The 18,313-nt window shown below is 43.0% G+C and overlaps 2 protein-coding genes across 2 annotated transcripts; both read left to right on the top strand.

The window, feature by feature from the left end:
• The first annotated feature begins 397 nt into the window (after positions 1–397).
• On the top strand, positions 398–2,714 carry LOC125539670 (glycine, alanine and asparagine-rich protein-like). The gene is made up of 2 exons (XM_048703175.1): positions 398–911; positions 1,876–2,714. The coding sequence occupies exons 1-2, from the start codon at positions 574–576 to the stop codon at positions 2,057–2,059; spliced, it is 522 nt and encodes a 173-aa protein (XP_048559132.1). The 5' UTR covers positions 398–573; the 3' UTR covers positions 2,060–2,714.
• A 6,113-nt stretch (positions 2,715–8,827) lies between these two features.
• LOC125539671 lies at positions 8,828–11,698 on the top strand. The gene is made up of 5 exons (XM_048703176.1): positions 8,828–9,230; positions 9,319–9,398; positions 10,785–10,860; positions 11,018–11,149; positions 11,232–11,698. Exons 1-5 carry the CDS (start codon positions 8,898–8,900, stop codon positions 11,355–11,357), a joined length of 747 nt encoding a protein of 248 aa, XP_048559133.1. The 5' UTR covers positions 8,828–8,897; the 3' UTR covers positions 11,358–11,698.
• Positions 11,699–18,313: the final 6,615 nt, after the last annotated feature.

An 18,313-nucleotide genomic window follows, 5' to 3' on the forward strand; every position in this document is an offset into this window, starting at 1 on the left:
GTCCTCGTAAACTTCCTTGAAAAAACTCAAGTGCGTGACATGTAAAAGCTTTCTCCTTCTGTTAAAGTTTGTCAACAAGCACCCCCCGGAGCACGCAAAACCTACAGTGCACTGCGCGAAAAATCCCACTGCCGTGTGGGCCCGCGCCCGCCAGCCGGTGGCCCCACGCCGCAGGCGCAAAAGAACACAGAGAGAAGCGTCGAGAAACGTTGAACAGAAACAAAGGGCGGACGCGCGGCAGGCCCCTCCCTCGGAGCCTCGCAGCAAAGCAAGCCCGGGGTGGGTCCCACTCTCCACCGCGGCCCCACCAGTAAGGGCGGGCGGGACCCGCCACCGGCCCTCCCCCCCCCGCCCCCACTCACTTAATAAAACCACCTCCCACCTCCTGCCGAGCCTGTCTCCCCTTTAAACACCACCGATTCGCGCACCGTCCCTCTCGCCCGCGCACCACACCGCACCGCACCACCGCGCCAGGACGAGCACGGGAGCGCCACCGGATCGAAGGATAAAGGCTCTCCCCTCCCCCCGGTCGCCGGATCCTGCCCTCGGGGGACCGATCCCTCCGCGCCGGCGATGGACTCCTCCTCCTCCTCCTCCTCCGCGCACGGCAGCGGCGCCGGCGCCGGCCTGCTGGGCCGCGGCGGGGGCAAGGGCGGCAGCAGCGGCGCCGGCAGCGGCAGCGGCAGCGGGAGCGGGATCGGCGGGGACAGCACGTCGACCATCGGCGGGGGCGGCGCGTCGGCGGACGCGTGGACCCGGCTCGTCAGCTCCGGCGTGGAGGACGACCTGGTGTGCGCCGCGGGCGCCGGGGCGGGGTTCGGGGCCGGAGGGCTGCCGTACGGCTACTTCCTCGACGCCTGCTTCCTCTGCCGGAAGCCGATCGCCAGCAACCGCGACATCTTCATGTACAGGTCCGCTCCCGGCCCCCTCCTCCCTCCGTCCATCCTTCCTCCCCCCTCCTCCCTCCGTCCGTCGTGTTTGCCCGGGTCTTCGGTACGGTGGGTCCCCGGGCAGGGCCACTTCCGGCGTGTTCGGAGCTGGTATTTCTCGGGGGAAGAAGAGAAATTTTGACCGCCGGCCGGGGGAAAGGCCGCCTGACCTGATTCTCCAGAAAAGAAAAGAAAAGTTACAGTAATGCCATTCGTTTCTTGGTGCTAGGACAAACAAGGGAAGAGATCGGTGCGCGTACTTTTCCTTTTTCTTCTTCTTTTTCATGATGGGCTATTGGTGCAGAGGTCCTGTCATCGGTGTCGTGCGCGTACGGGTGGTGGTGGATTACTCTGCGCGTGATTCCATTAAATTCCGCGCTGGCCTGAATCGCCGGGCTTAATTACGGTCACGATTTCATTTGCGCGCTTGCATGCCGTGCGGAGTTACCACTGATTTTTCTCTACAAAGTTACTGACCGGGATTCAGGAGAGACTTACTTAGTTGCTAAGCATGTGTTTTTTTGGGATTATTATCAGAGCTTCGGATAGATGCCAAAGGTGTTCGTCCTACTGCTTTACTGCTTTTTGTTCCATCTGGTATAGATGAGTTGAACAGAACTGTAGCTTTTTGTGTAGGGTCCTTCCGTTTCCGTTTCTTTTGAGATTGTGATTTTGCTGCATGAAGTTGAAAACTACGTGGTTCTTTGTGAATTGGTTTGGAGTGGAGGATCGAGCAGACGTTCAGTATGAAAGAACGTAGTACGATCTTTCATCTTTCACTAATTGCATGTTTATCGCTAACAAACATTTGCATGTGTCAGGGAAGGTGTGATAAGACAGACATGTTACATGACCAGTTCGTTGAGTGACTGTCAAGCCATGTGTTTACTGGTTCATGCCATGGCATGCACACACTGAGATTAACCTGAATCTTTTGTTTGCGCAGAGGGGACATCGCGTTCTGCAGCGAGGAGTGCAGGACGGAGCAGATGGAGGCGGACGAGGAGATGGAGAGGAAGGAGAAGAGCGCGTCCGCCAAGAAGCTGTCGCAGAGGCCGCCGTCCCTGGGCGAGGTGGAGTCCCCGCCGCGGCCGCCCAAGACGAGGGCCGGCTCAATCCTCGCCGGCTGACACTGCTCCTTTTCCCCCAGGCCAAGACCCCCCGTCACCACCACCACCACCACCACCACCACCACCACCACCACCAGAAGAACGAAAGAAAATTACCGACCGCTTAATTACTTACAGCCAGCCAGCCAGCCAGTGACATATATGGGTTTGTGTTTTTTGTTTGAACCCCTTGCGCCTTTGGTGGTGCTGCGTTGCGACCATGGTTTTTGCGCCTGCAGCAGCAGCAGCAGCCTGTATCAGTGACGAACATGTATAGGTTAGAGACGGACTGAAGGGAAACGGTGGCCAGTGCCTGCCGGCCATTGGGAGTTACTGCCGCTTCCTATGCTGGGACTGTGCTGTCAGGGGTTTCCCGGGCTCTGTTCTTAATTATTTTCCTTTGTGTTTTGTAGTAGTTGTTGGTGAACGGTGATGGTGGTGGCGGTAGGTTTAAGGTTTTTCTAATGAAGCGGATGGAACATATGGGTAAAGAAGAAACTGACATGTGGGTGACCGAATCCCCGACTTTTTCACCCGTGTATCAGCGGGTCCTGTCAAAGATCTTGCGAGTTGTGCGTGTGTTGACGGAGGAAGCCGTCGGTTTTTGGCCGGCTCTCCTTACTAATTTGCTGCTGGTATAATAATAATTCTCTGAGGTCTTGTCGATGTTGAAAAACCTAACTCAAAAGACTGATGCTGCACGTTTCATTTTCATGGTTATCATGCCTGATGGCACGCTACAAGTATCTGGCCTACGCCTTCATTCATGCTTGTTCGCTCGCAATGGTGAAAGTAGCACATATTACACGATTGTGGAACTAGCCCATCATACTTTCCGACGGCCGGACAAGTGGAAGCATAAGCCGGAGGTGTCACGCGGCGTAGGGGCGGCAGGGCTCCAGGTGAACCGGAAACAGAAACCATTCCCTCGATCTTTTGTCCCGCAAAAAAAAAATATCTTTGTTGACCTTTCCAAGCAACATCAAATCGAATCGTGGCCGGACAGCCGCGGAGCCCGAGAAATAAAATTTAAAAAATCAAGATCGATGCGGTACCGTCCTCTCCTCCCTCGGCCGCCGCTCCCCACCAAATCTACAGCAGAGCAGGCAGCAGCAGCAGCAGCAGCAGATGTACTCGCGCCGGCAGGCTAGACGACGAGGCCCATTTGACCCCGGCGTTCCCTCCGCCCCCGCTTCAATTCCTTGTCGCCACGCCCTGTAGAGCAACAGCACAGGAGGAATTCAATGCGGCCGCTGCGGAGCAGGTGATGTAATTTCTCCGGCTCCTGTCAGGCGTCCGGCGCGGGGCCCGCCTGTCAGCCCCTGCAGTTGGCTTGGACCCCTTTTCGGCTTTCGAAAAGCGGGCTCGCGCGTCCTGCGTTGGAGCGGACCAGGGGAGGTTGGTTGGTTCGACCGACCGATCCATCGATGGATCGACCAGGCTTCACGGGCACGGATGGACTCTGGACGGCCTCGCGCCGACGCGCCTGCATTCGGTTGGATCCGTCCGTCGAGAAAAGCGACCGACGAGCGGGCCAAAAGGTCGCCGCTGGGCACGTTGCGTCGGTCGTCCGGTCCATGTTCGTGGCTCGCCCTTTTTATGAGGGGGGTTGGGCTGGGCTGACGACGTGCAGGGTGCACGAGTGTACCACACTTGTGTGTGTAGCGGTACTCCCTCGGCAGGAACATGGAGCGGCTACAAGTATAGTGTGACGGTGTGACCCTCGCTGCACTCTGGCACTCTTGGTCGTTCCAGGCTTGACCCAATAGTGCTGACCGGACTGGGTCAGGGTCTCAATGGTCGACGGGCACGGGCGGCAAACTGGGTCACTGGCCGGTGCCCCTACAACAGTACAGCTAGAATTTTTTTTTTTGAGGAAGCTAGAATTATTTTTCATTCCGTATAATCAACCGCTGATTTTGGTTCTTTTGGGCCTAATTCTTCCCTGGGGTCATACACAGTTGGACGGGCTCATTCAATTTCCTCCCGTAAAGGGCCACCAAGCGGGGATCGCAGGCACTGAGCCCTTTTTTCACATTTTTACTTTGTTTTTAGCTTTATTTTTTTACCTTTGCTAAAGTTTCGAAATTTTCTAAACATATCTAATATGGAAATCACTTTATATATGGAATGGTAAAATGGTAATCTTACATTTGAAAAATGTTAAACGCGTATGGAACAATATTTCTAATGTATGCAAAAAAGTATACAATGTATACCTAAAAAGTAGACATCAAAATATATATATGAAAAAAAAAATGTTTACCATGTATCTAAAAAATCTTACACATGCATTAAACTTCTTCCTGGTGTATAAAAAAAGTACAATGTGTGCGAAAAGTAGACATCAAAATATATATACGAACAAAATGTTAATCATGTATTTAGAAAATTTTAAACATGTATAAAAATGTAAACAACGTATAAAAAAATGTTGATAGCATGCAATTTTTTTTTGACATTTTCAAAATGTTCATGTGTTTGAAAAATTATATGACATTATAAAAAATCATAATCATGTATTTATAGAAGTTTAAACGTATATCAAGTAAATATCTCGGGTATATGTAAAAAATGTATGATGTTTATGAAGAAAGTCGAAATCAAACTTGTATTAGGAAAAAATGTTAATCATTATATTTTCAAAATGCTAATCATGTATTAACAAATGTTAGACCTGTATAAAAAATGTTCTTGATGTATATGAAAAATGTAGAAATAAAAAAAATTAAATGTTAACCTTGTGTTTTAAAAGTGCTAACATGTATGAAAATAAAAGTTTCACATGTACATGAAAAATGTACATAGAAAACCAAGGAAAAACGATACAACAAACATAGATAATAAAAAAGGCAATCAAAAAAGGTTCAAAAAAAAGAAAACCATAAAGAAAAACACATAACAAGAAAAAGAAAGAATCCAACGAAAATTAAATAAAATCAATGAAAAAGAAAGAAAAATGAAGAAAACCGAAGAAAATCAATGAAAATCGAAGAAGGAAACAAAGAGAAACCAAAGAAAATTAGTGAAAAATAAGAAAAAACCAGTGAAACAAATAAAATAGATACTGGAGAAAAAAAATAAAAAAACAAAGAAAACAGATGAAAAAAGAAAAGAACCAAACAAAAGAACAAAAGAAAAAACACAGAGAAAACCGGAGTATAGCGAATGCAACGAGCGAATCCCTACGCTAGCGGGCCGACTGCTCGCACTGCGCTTGACGCGAGAGCTCCTTCCATCTCGATATAAGTGATATATAGCTCTCGCGCAATTTGGCGGGCTTTTCAAAAGAGGTGCGATGTAATTGGTCCGTCGGCAACATGCCGCATGTTGGACGGGTTCCTAAATCAATTGTCATTATCTAACCTCAGTGATGATGTCCTGAATAAGGGGTGCCAATGATGCCGGCTCCCGGGCATATGGGTTGGGCCTAGGATCCCCAAAGCAACCAACTTGTGGGCCATGTTCGTCAAGCCCCAGGAGAGTCAATCCATAGATGTAACCGACTTATGTGTAACCCTAGGTACCCGGTGTCTATATAAATTGAGGGGTGAAGACCATAGACGTCAACACATACACACACAATCTCGTTGTAGATTAACTTGTATACTTTGTACCCCGTCAACTAATACAATCAAAGCAGGACGACAGGGTGCCATCTCTTGGAGATAGCCCGAACCTGGATAAAATCCCATGTCCATGTTATCATCGTGCCAAGGCTATCAACTCATGACCTTCTACCTGAGATCTGCTGGATTTGACTCCATCATTGGTGGCCCGTACATGTCCCTCTACATAGTCGAAATGGCTAATGATGTTCATGACTGATGATGAGATCGTCACCAACGCAATTCTCGCGCCGGAATTTCCCTGCCTCGGCTTGGCCGAGCAATCAGAGAAAATCCAAACTCCAACTCCTGGTCGAGGCATCGAACTTGACAAATTATGCTCCCGTCGTAATTTCTTGTTCCCTCTCCCCCATTTCCCGGAAGTGCACGTGAGCCGTCTAGGCAGGCCCACCTGTCAGCTCCTGCCGACCTCCCGTGTCAGTCCGTCACCCTACATTTGGCTGGCTTGGGGATGTGAAGTTTTTGCACCTGAGCTCGAATGAGCTTAGGTGAACAGTAAAATATAAAATATAAAAAAATTTCAAAAAATTGATTTTTTATGGCAAACTTCGACAGATATTTTAAGAGCTTGCAATGTTTTATCATGAAATCACATTTGTGGAAGTCATGGCAAAAAAAATCAATACATAAAAAAATTCCGAATTTTTAAATAATTTTCGAGTTACTGTTCATCCCAAGCTCATTCGCTGGCTTGGACCTTTTTCAGCTTTCTTTCGTCGTTTGGAAAGCGTCCGGCCATATGCCTGCGCCACTGCTCGTAGTACTCACTCGCACGACCTTTTATCTTTTTCACCGAGGAGGAAAAAAAAAGAAAAAGGAAGCGTTGAAGTGGAAATGGGATTTGGCCAAGGAGAAGAGCGGACCAGGGGAGGGGGACTGGGGGAGGTTGGTTGGTTCGACCGACCAATCGATCCATCGACCAGGCTTCACGGGCACGGATGGACTGGACGGTCTCTCTTCTCCTCTGGTCGGTGATGGAGCCTTGGCGCCGACGCGGCTTCATTCAGTTGCATCCGTCCGTCGCGAAAAGCGACCGACGAGCGGGGCCAAAAGGTCGTCGCTGGGCACGTTGCGTCGTCCGGTCCATGTTTGTGGCTGGCGCTTTTTTCGAGGGTGGTTGGGTTGGGCTGACGACGTGCAGGGTGCACAAGTGAAGCGCGTGTGCGTAGTGTACCTACCCGCAGGAACGAACGAACGAACGAACATGGGGTGGCCATAAGTGCAGTGTGACGTGCACTCTACCTGTGCTCGGCGCTCTTCGTCGTTTCAACCTTGACCCGACTCGGGCGGCGGCCACCCCCTACAGTGCTGACCGGGCCCGCTCACGGTCTCAATAAAAACTGGGTCAATGGGCGGTGGCCCTACGAGGATACATCTCTTTTTTTCCGTGTACTGTAATTTTTTTTAGGGCTCCGTATACTATAAATAAAACTTTTCTGCAAAAAAATACTGTAAATAAAACTGCTGATTTTGGTTCTTGGGCCTAACTTTTGGGCGTGTCTTTGTCTCGCATGATGCCCTAAGTAGGCCGGCCCAGCGCGGGAGGAGCGCTGACCCCTAGTGAACTTTTTTCTTCTTTTACTTTTCTAGTTTATAACTTGTATGTATATATTTCTAAAATGGAAACCTATTTCTAATTTTTTTAAGAAACGTTCATTGCACATTTTAAAAATGTTCATGCAGTGTAAAAAAAGGTACGTGCAACTTCTAAAAATGGAAATAGCATTAAAAAGTAATTTTTGTGACATTCAACAAATGTTAATGACATTTAAAAAAATTCTTATACAATGTGAAATATTCATATAAATTCAAAAAATATGTCCCATACCATTCAAGATATGCACGTGACATTCCGTAGACTTTTTCACGCATTTCATAAAAAATGTATACAATGTTATTTCTCAACTAAAAAATTTACAAATGTTTTTTTCATGCCATTAAAAAAATTCAACGTGTATTTTATTTTTTAAACATGTATTTGAAAAATGTTCCATGTGTATACTAAAAATGTACAATGTGTATTGAAAAAAGTAGATATGTTTTGAAAAAAGAAAACGAAACTGGTGAAGAAAATACCAAAGTAAATCATGAAAAACAGATGAGAAAACACATAGAAACGGATGAATAAAAGGAAACCACGTGAAGGTTCCAAACCTGGTCCGAACATGCCCATAGAACCTTTCTAAAACTTCTACATGATCTACAATGTTGGGCTGGGGCGTTTCGCAATAGACAAGAAATAGCCCTGGCGCTAACTCCTCAATGGAGTAATATATGACGTGCTTTTGGAAAGATCTGGAACGTAATTAGGTTGTCGGCAATAGGATGTTTGTTGTGCGGTTTCCTAAATCTATTTACTTTTTATTCAATGTGATTTTTAGCGTGAGTAACTCAAAAAAGTCTTCAACTGGCACAAGACAATCTCCTCTCTCTTCCGCTTTCGAGTGTTGCTCTGGCACCATGGGGCGGAGTGGAGAAGATTGCCGTTGTCTCCATTCTTTGTGTAGTCATCCCAATAGGATGGTAGTTTCATCTCGAATAAAAAGCATTTGGCTTCAATCCTATCCTCATGGCGTCTGTACAACATTGTCGTAGAGCCTGTGAGTTTTGTCCTTGTTATTCTTCATGAATGACGGGTTTATTTTCAGTATGGTTTCTTGTGGGCTTCAAGTGTATCGTCGGCGATAACATCGTCTTCTCTAACAATATCTTTTCTGGAGTATTTGCTAGCAAGGTCGTTTGTTTGACGTTGTCTGCCTATGTCAGTTTGCGATGGTTCAATGATATTTGTTTCTTTACAGGTCTTTGCATGCTCTTTAGTAATTGGATTTTTTTAATACTATCTATTGACGAGAGCTATGGTGGTACACCGACAATAAGTTTATTTGTGGCTTCGGTAAAAAGCTTAAAGATACCTAGTCATATTGGAATTCTTCCCTTTTTTAGGGTTGCATTTATGCATGTGGATCAATTACCTTGTTATATGATCTTATACAGTGTTCTTTTGATTAATACAAACTAGATTCGACTTAAGAATTTAGTGGCATCTACTGTCCCTAGCTTTCAACTGGTCATGTGTTTTGTACTATACGTGAACGGTAACTGAAAGCGGAAACCGCGAGCTCCGTATATGAGCTGAAAGCGGAAAGGTTGTGTCTCTACTACCAACCCGGCAGCCGTCGAACCCCCCTGCTCGGCCACTTGCTCTTCTCCCCCCTCCGTTCCGCCCGATGCTCGCCGCCACCACCGCCTCCCTCCCCCCGCCGCTCCGCCGCTCACCGCGCGCAACCTCCCTCGGTGGTCCCCATGGATGCGAGGCTGGGGCCCGCTCTCTCAACCCGCGGCCCCGCAGCCGGCGGACTCTAGCCTGCCGCGCGGAGCTGCAGCAGGACGCGCCGTTCGTCGCCGCCATCGGCGCCTGCGTGCTCGCGTCCCTCGCGCTCCCGCCGCCCAGGGTCCGAGGAGAGGCGGCGGAAGAGGAGGACGACGGGGAGTTCGGCGCGACGGACACGAGGATGGGCGTGATGGCCATCATCTCCTTCCTGCCTTACTTCAACTGGCTGGTGAGCTGAAGGAAGCATCTTGGTTGCTCTTATTGTTTCTCCCCCCCGCAGACTGATAATGTTTTGGGTGCTTTTCTCCTGGGATTAGAGCTGGGTCTTCGCGTGGCTCGACAGCGGCAGCAAGCTGTATCTGCTCTACGCGGCCGTCTATTTGGCTCCTTACCTTAGGTTTGTAATTGTGAATCCTGGGCTACAAGCTTCTGTTTTCTTTGTTCAGTATCCCAGAACAATTGATTATTCGCTCTGTTAGGTTTTTATCTGAGATGAGTATTTCAACTTCTCAGTTAGCTGTTGCTTTGCATTGGAAAATCCTGGCTCTGTGATGTAGCATGTCACTATTTGGCTGCTAGGTAAGCAGTTGCTAGTGCTACGAGCCAGGGACTGACTTAGGTTGGCAAAATGCTTCTTGTGCCATTGGAGCTGTAGAGTGTTCGGGGAAGTTGAGGATTCCTGTTCACTATTGCCCACTTATTAGTGCCATTGGAGCTGTAGAGTGTTCGGGTAAGCTGAGGATTCCGGTTCAGTATTGCCCCGAGTTTGGGTCGACTAGTGCCATTGGAGCTGTAGAGTGTTCAGGGAACCTGAGGATTCCACTTCAGTATTGCCCTGAGCTTCCGTTGACAAACATCCACTTATTAGACCATCTTCAATTGCTTAACGATTGCAATTGGGTAAACAACTTGGAGTGAGCATCCGATTATCCCCATATGTTCAGGGAAGTTGAGGATTCCACTTCAGTATTGCCCTCAGCATCCGTCAACAAAGATCCACTTATTAGACCATCTTCAATTGCTTAACAATTGCAATGTGGTTAAACAACTTGGAGTGAGCAGCCGTTATCCCCACCTGTACTTCAACCCCTCATCAGATTTTTCATGCGAGTTTCTTCTGTGGTGTTAGTAATGTACTCCCTCCGTTCCTAAATATAAGTCTTTTTAGAGATTCCAATATGAACTACATACGGAGCAAAATGAGTGAATCTACACTCTAAACTACATCTATATACATCCGTATGTAGTCCAATATTGAAATCTCTAAAAAGAATTATATTTAGGAACAGAGGGAGTAGTACATTATGGACTATGAACTGCTCTTTGGGTTCTATCACATGATGTTGCAATGAAATATGAACCTACCAACGTTAAGTACAGTCATTACTTGTTAGGCCTTTCATTTTGTCATGTTATACATGTTGTGGTTCTATGTGTGTAAATTTACATATGGAAGCAATGCAAAATGGAGCAGTTTCTCAAAAATAAAAATAAAAATGGAGCAACGAAGTGCCTCTTCAGTTGAGTATGGTGATTGAAATTTAGTGTCATTACTGATTAGCAAAATGTTACTTGCCACCCTGCCTTGTAAGTTGTAACGGTGTACTAATTCATATGCACTTCTGGTGTACCATGCCACCGTGTTCTAGCATACCACCATGTTCTAATTGCTGTGGGCTTACTTTTTGCATGCTCAACACTTTGCACATTTTCTATCCATGAATTGGAGATTAGACCCAAGCTGTCAGCTCGGATAACTTACAAATGTGATTGCTGTTTCCAGAACGAACTTATCGCTCTCCCCTGATGAGAGCTGGTTGCCTATTGCGAGCATCTTCATCTGCATCTTACATGTTCAGGTAAGTGAGCGGCCTTCCTCAGTACTCCCTCTGTAAAGAAATATAAGAGCGTTTGGATCACTACTTTAGTGATCCAAACGCTCTTATATTTCTTTATGGAGGGAGTACTTATTAAGCAAATTGTGTTCATTTGATGAGATGTTTTCTTCCCTTGCAGCTAGAAGCAGGCATCAGGAATGGTGATATTGAGGGCTTCATGTTCTTTCAAAAAGCACAGAATCTTCTCTTTCCCAACGCTATGAAAGAAAAGGATGGCCACCGTGCAAAGAAGAGAGAATCCCTCAGAACGGTACGATTCAATGTGGTGTATACTCCAAATTCACGACATCCTTTTAGTTAAAATTATGTAATCCTCCTCTGCATCTGTTCAGGGACATCGGGGCAACTCAAGAATACCTTCAGCTCACGAGTCCAGAGAGAAGCTTCGCAACTCAGATATCTTCAAGAAAAAACTTGATGAGCCCGATGAGCAACAAAAGAAATCAGACTGGCATTGAACTTGACGGCGTTCTCCTGTTGTATGGCACCAGAAGTGGTTCCAGACAGATCCTTGCTTATGTAGCTGCAGAGAGTCATGTGTGGGTTGCACGTGAAGCTGGGTTGATGTTGTATGTGGCAGGCTTGTGGTTTCAGATTCCTAGTGTTGAATTAGAGGTGTAGCTAGTTTCTACGATGTTGTGTTGTTACATGTCATAATTTGTCAGTTTGCAATTTGTTTTCTAAGCATTAAATATGTGGCTTATCAAAAGCACTAGCCGGTAACACAATTGCATCTCCATTTTTTTGGAATGATAAAACAATGCCTCTTCTAGAGGATGTAATGCTTCTCCAAGGTCCAGGTCATATAGTATGCACCCATGAGATGCACTAATGCATTAATTTATGACACAGAATACACATCTACCATGTCAGAAAGTTGCATATCTAAATTCAATTCACAACTTTGTAAATAAAATGAGAAATACCATATTCAAATCTATAAAAAATGATCATATTTTTGTTCCTATAGTTGTGTACCAAAACTGTATCTATAAAATGGTGACATGTCGCATAAATATTGTTGTTGTTTTTTTTGTCAAAGTTGTCCAAGACTTTCTAAATGTTGATCATGAGGTCTAGTGCACTAGTGCACCTCCAGGTGCTAGCGCATGCTTATATTCACCTAGTTTCTCCGGTTATACAGGTCAACATGTTCACATAAAATTTATTTGACACAAAAGCAAAAGAATGTGCTATAGACACCAAAATACATTTCTAATATCAGCAATACCTTTATTGTTTCATGCATGTGAACGTGCAATTTCCAGCATTACATAGTTGAGGCTCATATTATTCTGATTTCGGAACTGTCATTTCGGTATAAAATATCGCATTGCTTCGTGAGGGCTTGCTACGGAAAAATCCAAAATTTATCGATCGGTTACAACAACTGGATTGTCCATTTTATGGTCTTAAAATTTTGAATGTGTATGCTCATATTGCTGTTAACCTAAGTTTTCCTTCTTTAATGTGGCTGTGCCTTTTTATCTTGCTTTGTTTGATATCAGCTGGTGATTAACTCGAAGGGCTCTATGTGTACTACCATCACAACACTTGCAACTTTGACAAGGGTGAAATTGCTCGCCCTTTTGTTGTTGGCTTCGGCTCTTCCATGATACCATGTGCATCGTTTGGGAATTGGTTGTTATATAATTCAATGGTTGTATGGTTGCATGTTGAGGGGGGCATTTTCCCCTGCGTGGTTGCATGTTCATCAAAATAGATTAGTGGGGACCACCTATTTAGTTACAATATAGGATTTAACAACATCGTTGCTTCCCTTGCAGATAAACAGTGACATCCACCTTTTAAAAACAATAACGGAAGATTTTGCCATATTTCATTGGACAAAAAATAATTAAATACTTACAATGCACCCGACGAAAGGCCAGACAAAAGACTACTCTCCTAATACGACGACCCCGAATACCTAGTCCCAGCAGTAACTGAAATGCAACATGCTTCTTATTTATATAGTACATGTTGTCAATTAATTTTAATAAGTACCCTTTGATATATGTCAAAAAGAAAATTTTGAAGACTCATACTACATATTGGTCGTTGTTTAGCAACCGAATGATCTGGCATTTCCATCATGTTAGTGCTGAAATGAAATAAGGTATGAACCAAATTTTTAGCATTTGATATTGTTTTAAATGTCAAAAAAATCTCCTATGAAACATTTATTTTAATGTTATATGTTGGGCCTATTATCATTGGTTTATTTCTGGATTTTAAGCCTTGTATGCTTGGGATACTCATTGACTAGATAAGGACACCAAGTTAGAGTTTGCTTAATAATTGTGAATATTTGACTTTGGTTTCAAAAAATTCTTAGCATGGTTAATTTGCATGCAAAGTAGTTAATGCTATTTAGAGATGAGATAGTAACAGCGCACAAGTGTAGGGGATCTATTCTAGCTCTTTTCGATAAGTAACTGCCAAACCCAACTAGGAGCTGAAGGAATTGGTTAATAGATTTTTGTAAGGATTCACTGTAAAAATTGGAAATACCATTGGATAGTTTATTTGATAACGAAGATGGTTGCTAAACGTAAATAGTAACAAAAGTGTAATGGTGCAGCAAGTGGACCAATACTTAATTGTGTGAAGGAAAAGCCACTTGTATTGTTTATAGAAGTTAAATCACTCTCGATGACACATGGAAGTTTCGCCAAGTTGCTTTCATCTTGTTCCATTGAGTTAATATTTATTGCCTTGATAACTGTTTTGTGGCGGAACCTATTATAATTTGTTGTTCTCACTTGAACAAATAACATACCTATGATTATACACTCTATGCAAGAATCTGTGAATACAAAAGAATAATTAAGATAACATCTAACCATAACATTAGACATCGGGGCTCCAACAACCCCTCATGCACAGTTCTAAAACCTAGGGTTTGGTAATTTTGTCACTCCAACCACCAATCATACTAATCAACCTTTATGGTAATTCCATGCAATATAAGAATAACTCAAAGTAAAAGGATACAATTTTGAAAAAATAAATATGGAAGTATAGTATTTATATCATGAATTTTTTTAAGACGGTTCATGCATTTCGAGTGTAGGGGGTCACACCAAGTAGTAATAGTTAGCTAGAGGTGCTCCAAATCATAGCAACATGACATGTAGTTTGGCTAGTATAAGTTTTCTCTCGATTGTAAATATCAGTGAGGTCGGCAGTAAACTACTTGCCGACACCTCACACGGTACATAATATCATATTGGTTATAAGTAAGTTAGACAACTTTTCTCTACATATGAACATATCGAACAGATATTTGTTAGACTCTTCTATGTAAGGCCTTGTCTCAAGACATTTAAATGTAGTAAAATAGACACAAACGCATAATAGTATATCCACGTGGCATAAGTTATTCCACGGGCAATGTGATTTTCCATTTGTGCTTCTTCCCACATGTAGTTCATCATCTCCTAGATAACTAATAGAAAATAACACAATATTTATGACCAAATGAAGTTACCATTCCGATGTTTTTAATGATAAAAGATAAAAACTTATAAAAGTGAAATTTAAGTTATTAGTCATCACATGTGGTTAATGTTGTTAGATGTGGTAAAGTAATAATTAAAATGGTATATTAAAGTTTTATAAATGAAAAATAATTTATATAGCAAAAATTAGTCTATACAAGTAAAAATGTCTAGTATAAATGCCAGCCATTAACTTTCCACATCCTCTTGCGATGCAAGAATGAGTCACAAGGGTCTCTGGGAATTATTAGGAATTATTGAAAAGTATGAATTACTTAATAGGCTAGGCCCAATAATTCCAACCGTTTTGGTGCAAGCATGCACAAGTTATGCAAATATCTCAGTTCTCTGATGTTGATGCTATCTTGAAAAAGAAAAAAACCGTTGCAGTATAATTCTATCATACCTACATATTCCTCAAACTAATGTTCTACTAATCATATTCTAACTTGACTCTCATCAAGCTAATAACATGGAAGGTTTAGAAAATGAAGAACTCCAAATTGGTAGAGCTTACCCCACGCTACTCTTAACTAGAAGTTGTAACTAAGAAGAAATGAATTATGACCTCTTTTTTCCCCTTTAGCAAGGTAATGGATAAACATACTTCATAATGATTGTGAGCTTTGATGTATGGATGTATTATATCAAAACCATCGCAAACTAGATCTTCAAATCTCTGGACTCATTCATATAACATATAGAAATATCTGATACGTCTCCAACGTATCTATAATTTTCGATTGTTTCATGCTGTTATATTATCAATCTTGGATGTTTTATAATCATTTTATATCATTTTTTGGTACTAACCTATTGACATAGTGCCAAGTGCCAGTTTCTTTTTTCTGCATGCTTTTTACATCACAGGAAATCAATATCAAACGGAGTCCGACCGCAACGAAACTTTACGGAGATTTTTTTGGACCAAAAGGAACATAATGGGCCCTGGCTGCGCCTGGGGGGGGGTGCTCCGAGGAGAGCAGAACCCACCAGGGCGCACCAGGAGGCCCAGGCGCGCCCTGGTGGGTTTTGCCCACCTCGGGTGCCCCCCGGACCGCCTCTTTGCTCTATAAATACCCCAATATTCCCAATACAATAGGGGGGTCGACGAAATATTGATCCAGCCGCCACAGAGTCCAGAACCACCAGATCCAATCTAGACACCATCTCGGATGGGGTTCACCACCTCCATTGGTGCCTCTCCCATGATGCGTGAGTAGTTCTTTGTAGACCTTCGGGTTCGTATTTAGTAGCTAGATGGCTTCTTCTCTCTCTCTTGATTCTCAATACAATGGTCTCTTCGAGATCCATATGATGTAACCCTTTTTGCGGTGTGTTTGTTGGGATCGATGAACTTTGATTTTATGATCAGATCTATCTTTTTATATCCATGAATGTATTTGAGTTTCTTTGATCTCTTTTATGCATGATTTCTTATAGCCTCATATTTCTTCTCCGATATTTAGGTTTTGTTTGGCCAACTGGATCTATCTATCTTGCAATGGGAAGAGGTGCTTTGTAGTGGGTTCGATCTTACGGTGCTTGATCCCAGTGATAGAAGGGGAACCGACACGTATGTATCGTTGCTACTAAGGATAAAATGATGGGGTCTATCTCTATATAGATAGATCGTGTCTACATCATGTCATTGTTCTTATTGCATTACTCCGTTTCTCCATGAACTTAATACACTAGATGCATGTTGGATAGCGGTCGACGTGTGGAGTAATAGTAGTAGATGCAGGAAGGAGTCGGTCTACTAATCTTGGACGTGATGCCTATGTAATGATCATTGTCTAGATATCATCATGAGTATTTGAAGTTCTATCAATTGCCCAACAGTAATTTGTTCACCCGCCATTTGCTATTTTTCTCGAGAGAAGCCACTAGTGAAACCTACGGCCCCCGGGTCTCTTTCTCATATATTTGCCTTTGCGATCTACTTTTCTTTTGCATTTATTTTTAGATCTGTTAAACCAAAAATACAAAAATACCTTGCTGCAATTTATCCTTATTTATTTTATTTGGCGTTCGATCTATCAATCTACTACAATTTTATCTTACGTTCATTTGCCTATCTGTAGGCGTCGCTACCCGAAAGGGATTGACAACCCCTTTTACACGTCGGGTTGCGAGCATTTGTTATCTATGTGTAGGGGCTATTTACGTTGTGTTGCTTGGTTTTTCTACTGGTTCGATAACCTTGGTTTCATATCTAAGGGAAATACCTACCGCCGCTGTGCTGCATCATCCCTTCCTCTTTGGGGAAATACCGACGTACCTTCAAGCGACATCAAAAGGAATTTCTGGCGCCGTTGCCTAGGAGAGTCTTCAACATATACTAGGTTCCTAATCACAAATCTCATCTCCTCGCAATTTACATTATTTGACATTTTCCTCTCGCTTTCCTCTCCCCCACTTCAAAAAATTGCCGTTTTATTCGCCCCTCTTTTTTCGTTCGCCGTTTTCTTGCCGGATCTATTTCTGTGTGCAATCTTGTTTGCCGTTATTATCGTCATGGATAGTTCTTCCTCTATTGCGTGCACTCCCGAGAACGGGGTTCTCAACTTTAAACAAAGGGGAGGAGAAAATCTAAAAGATGCTTGGTATAGAATTTGCAATGCTCATAATAGATCTACCCGTAAGCAATCTACCGTTGTTCTTTTGCGTTGTTTTTATGTGGGCATCACCACTTGGTATAGATTCGTCCTTGATACGATTACCGATGGAAATTTCTTGATGTGTCCTTCTCTTGATGCTTTCAATGCTATGGGAAATTTAGTGAGCTCACCACCTCTCATGATTAATGAAACAACCTCTTGAGCATGTTATGGAAAGACTAGATGCTATTGAGAAGAAAATGCTCACTGAAGATCATATGGAAATTATAGATAAAAATATGCATAATTTTGCCACCAAGATTGGGTCAAAAGCGGGGGATATTTTTAAGTTGTTAAAAGAAAAGGGTACCGTAATCCATGAAAGAATAGAAGAAAGCCCGTCTCGGATCAATAAATTGGAAGAATTTTTTAGTAATCTTAGCACGGCTTTCGCTTCCGCTAAAACTATCAAAAAAACTCCCGTAAAGATTGGCAAAGTTACTCAAGTTATCAAGAACAAGGGTGCAACTTCTAGTACTAGTAATAAAGAAGATCTTCAGATGATTAGTATCCACCCGAATTTTGTTGAAGTGATAAGAGATCCTTTTTACAAGAATGAAATATTTAAATTTATTCCTAGGAATATTGTTATTGAAGATATTTATGCTAAATCCTTGAAGGATTCTAGTGTTTTATTGAGGAGTTGTACAAATATGACAAAACTTAGATCCTTGCTTTATGCCTAGCTAAGGGCGTAAAACTATAACGCTTGTTGGGAGGCAACCCAATGAATAAAATTTGTTTTTGCTTTTTGTTTCCTTTTTTGTGTGTTAGCACAATTATGCTACTGTTATGATTGTGTTTTTTTGTGTTTTAATTATTGTTTGTGCCAAGTAAAGCCTTTAGGATCTTCTTGGGTGATAGTTGTTTGATCTTGCTGAAAAAACAGAAACTTTTGCACTCACGAAAATAATTTTCATTTTTTACCAGAGAGAGATAAAATATCAATTCCTTCTGCAGTATATTAATATACAAATTTCTCAAGTCTTCCTAATTTTTCAGAATTTTTGGAGTTACATAAGTATTCTAAATAGTCAGATTGCTACAGACTGTTCTGTTTTGACAGATTCTGTTTTCTTTGTGCTGTGTGCTTATTTTGATGGCTCTATGGTTTTCTTTGATGAGTTTTTGCCATAAAAAAGTTGGAATACATTAGATATAGTTCAAAAATAAAATATGAATTGGTTTGGTACAGTACTTATAGTAGTGATTTACTTTCTTATACTAACGGATGTCACGAAGGTTTTG

This window comes from Triticum urartu, chromosome 2 (genome assembly GCF_003073215.2).
Source record: "Triticum urartu cultivar G1812 chromosome 2, Tu2.1, whole genome shotgun sequence".
Taxonomy (NCBI): Eukaryota; Viridiplantae; Streptophyta; class Magnoliopsida; order Poales; family Poaceae; genus Triticum; species Triticum urartu.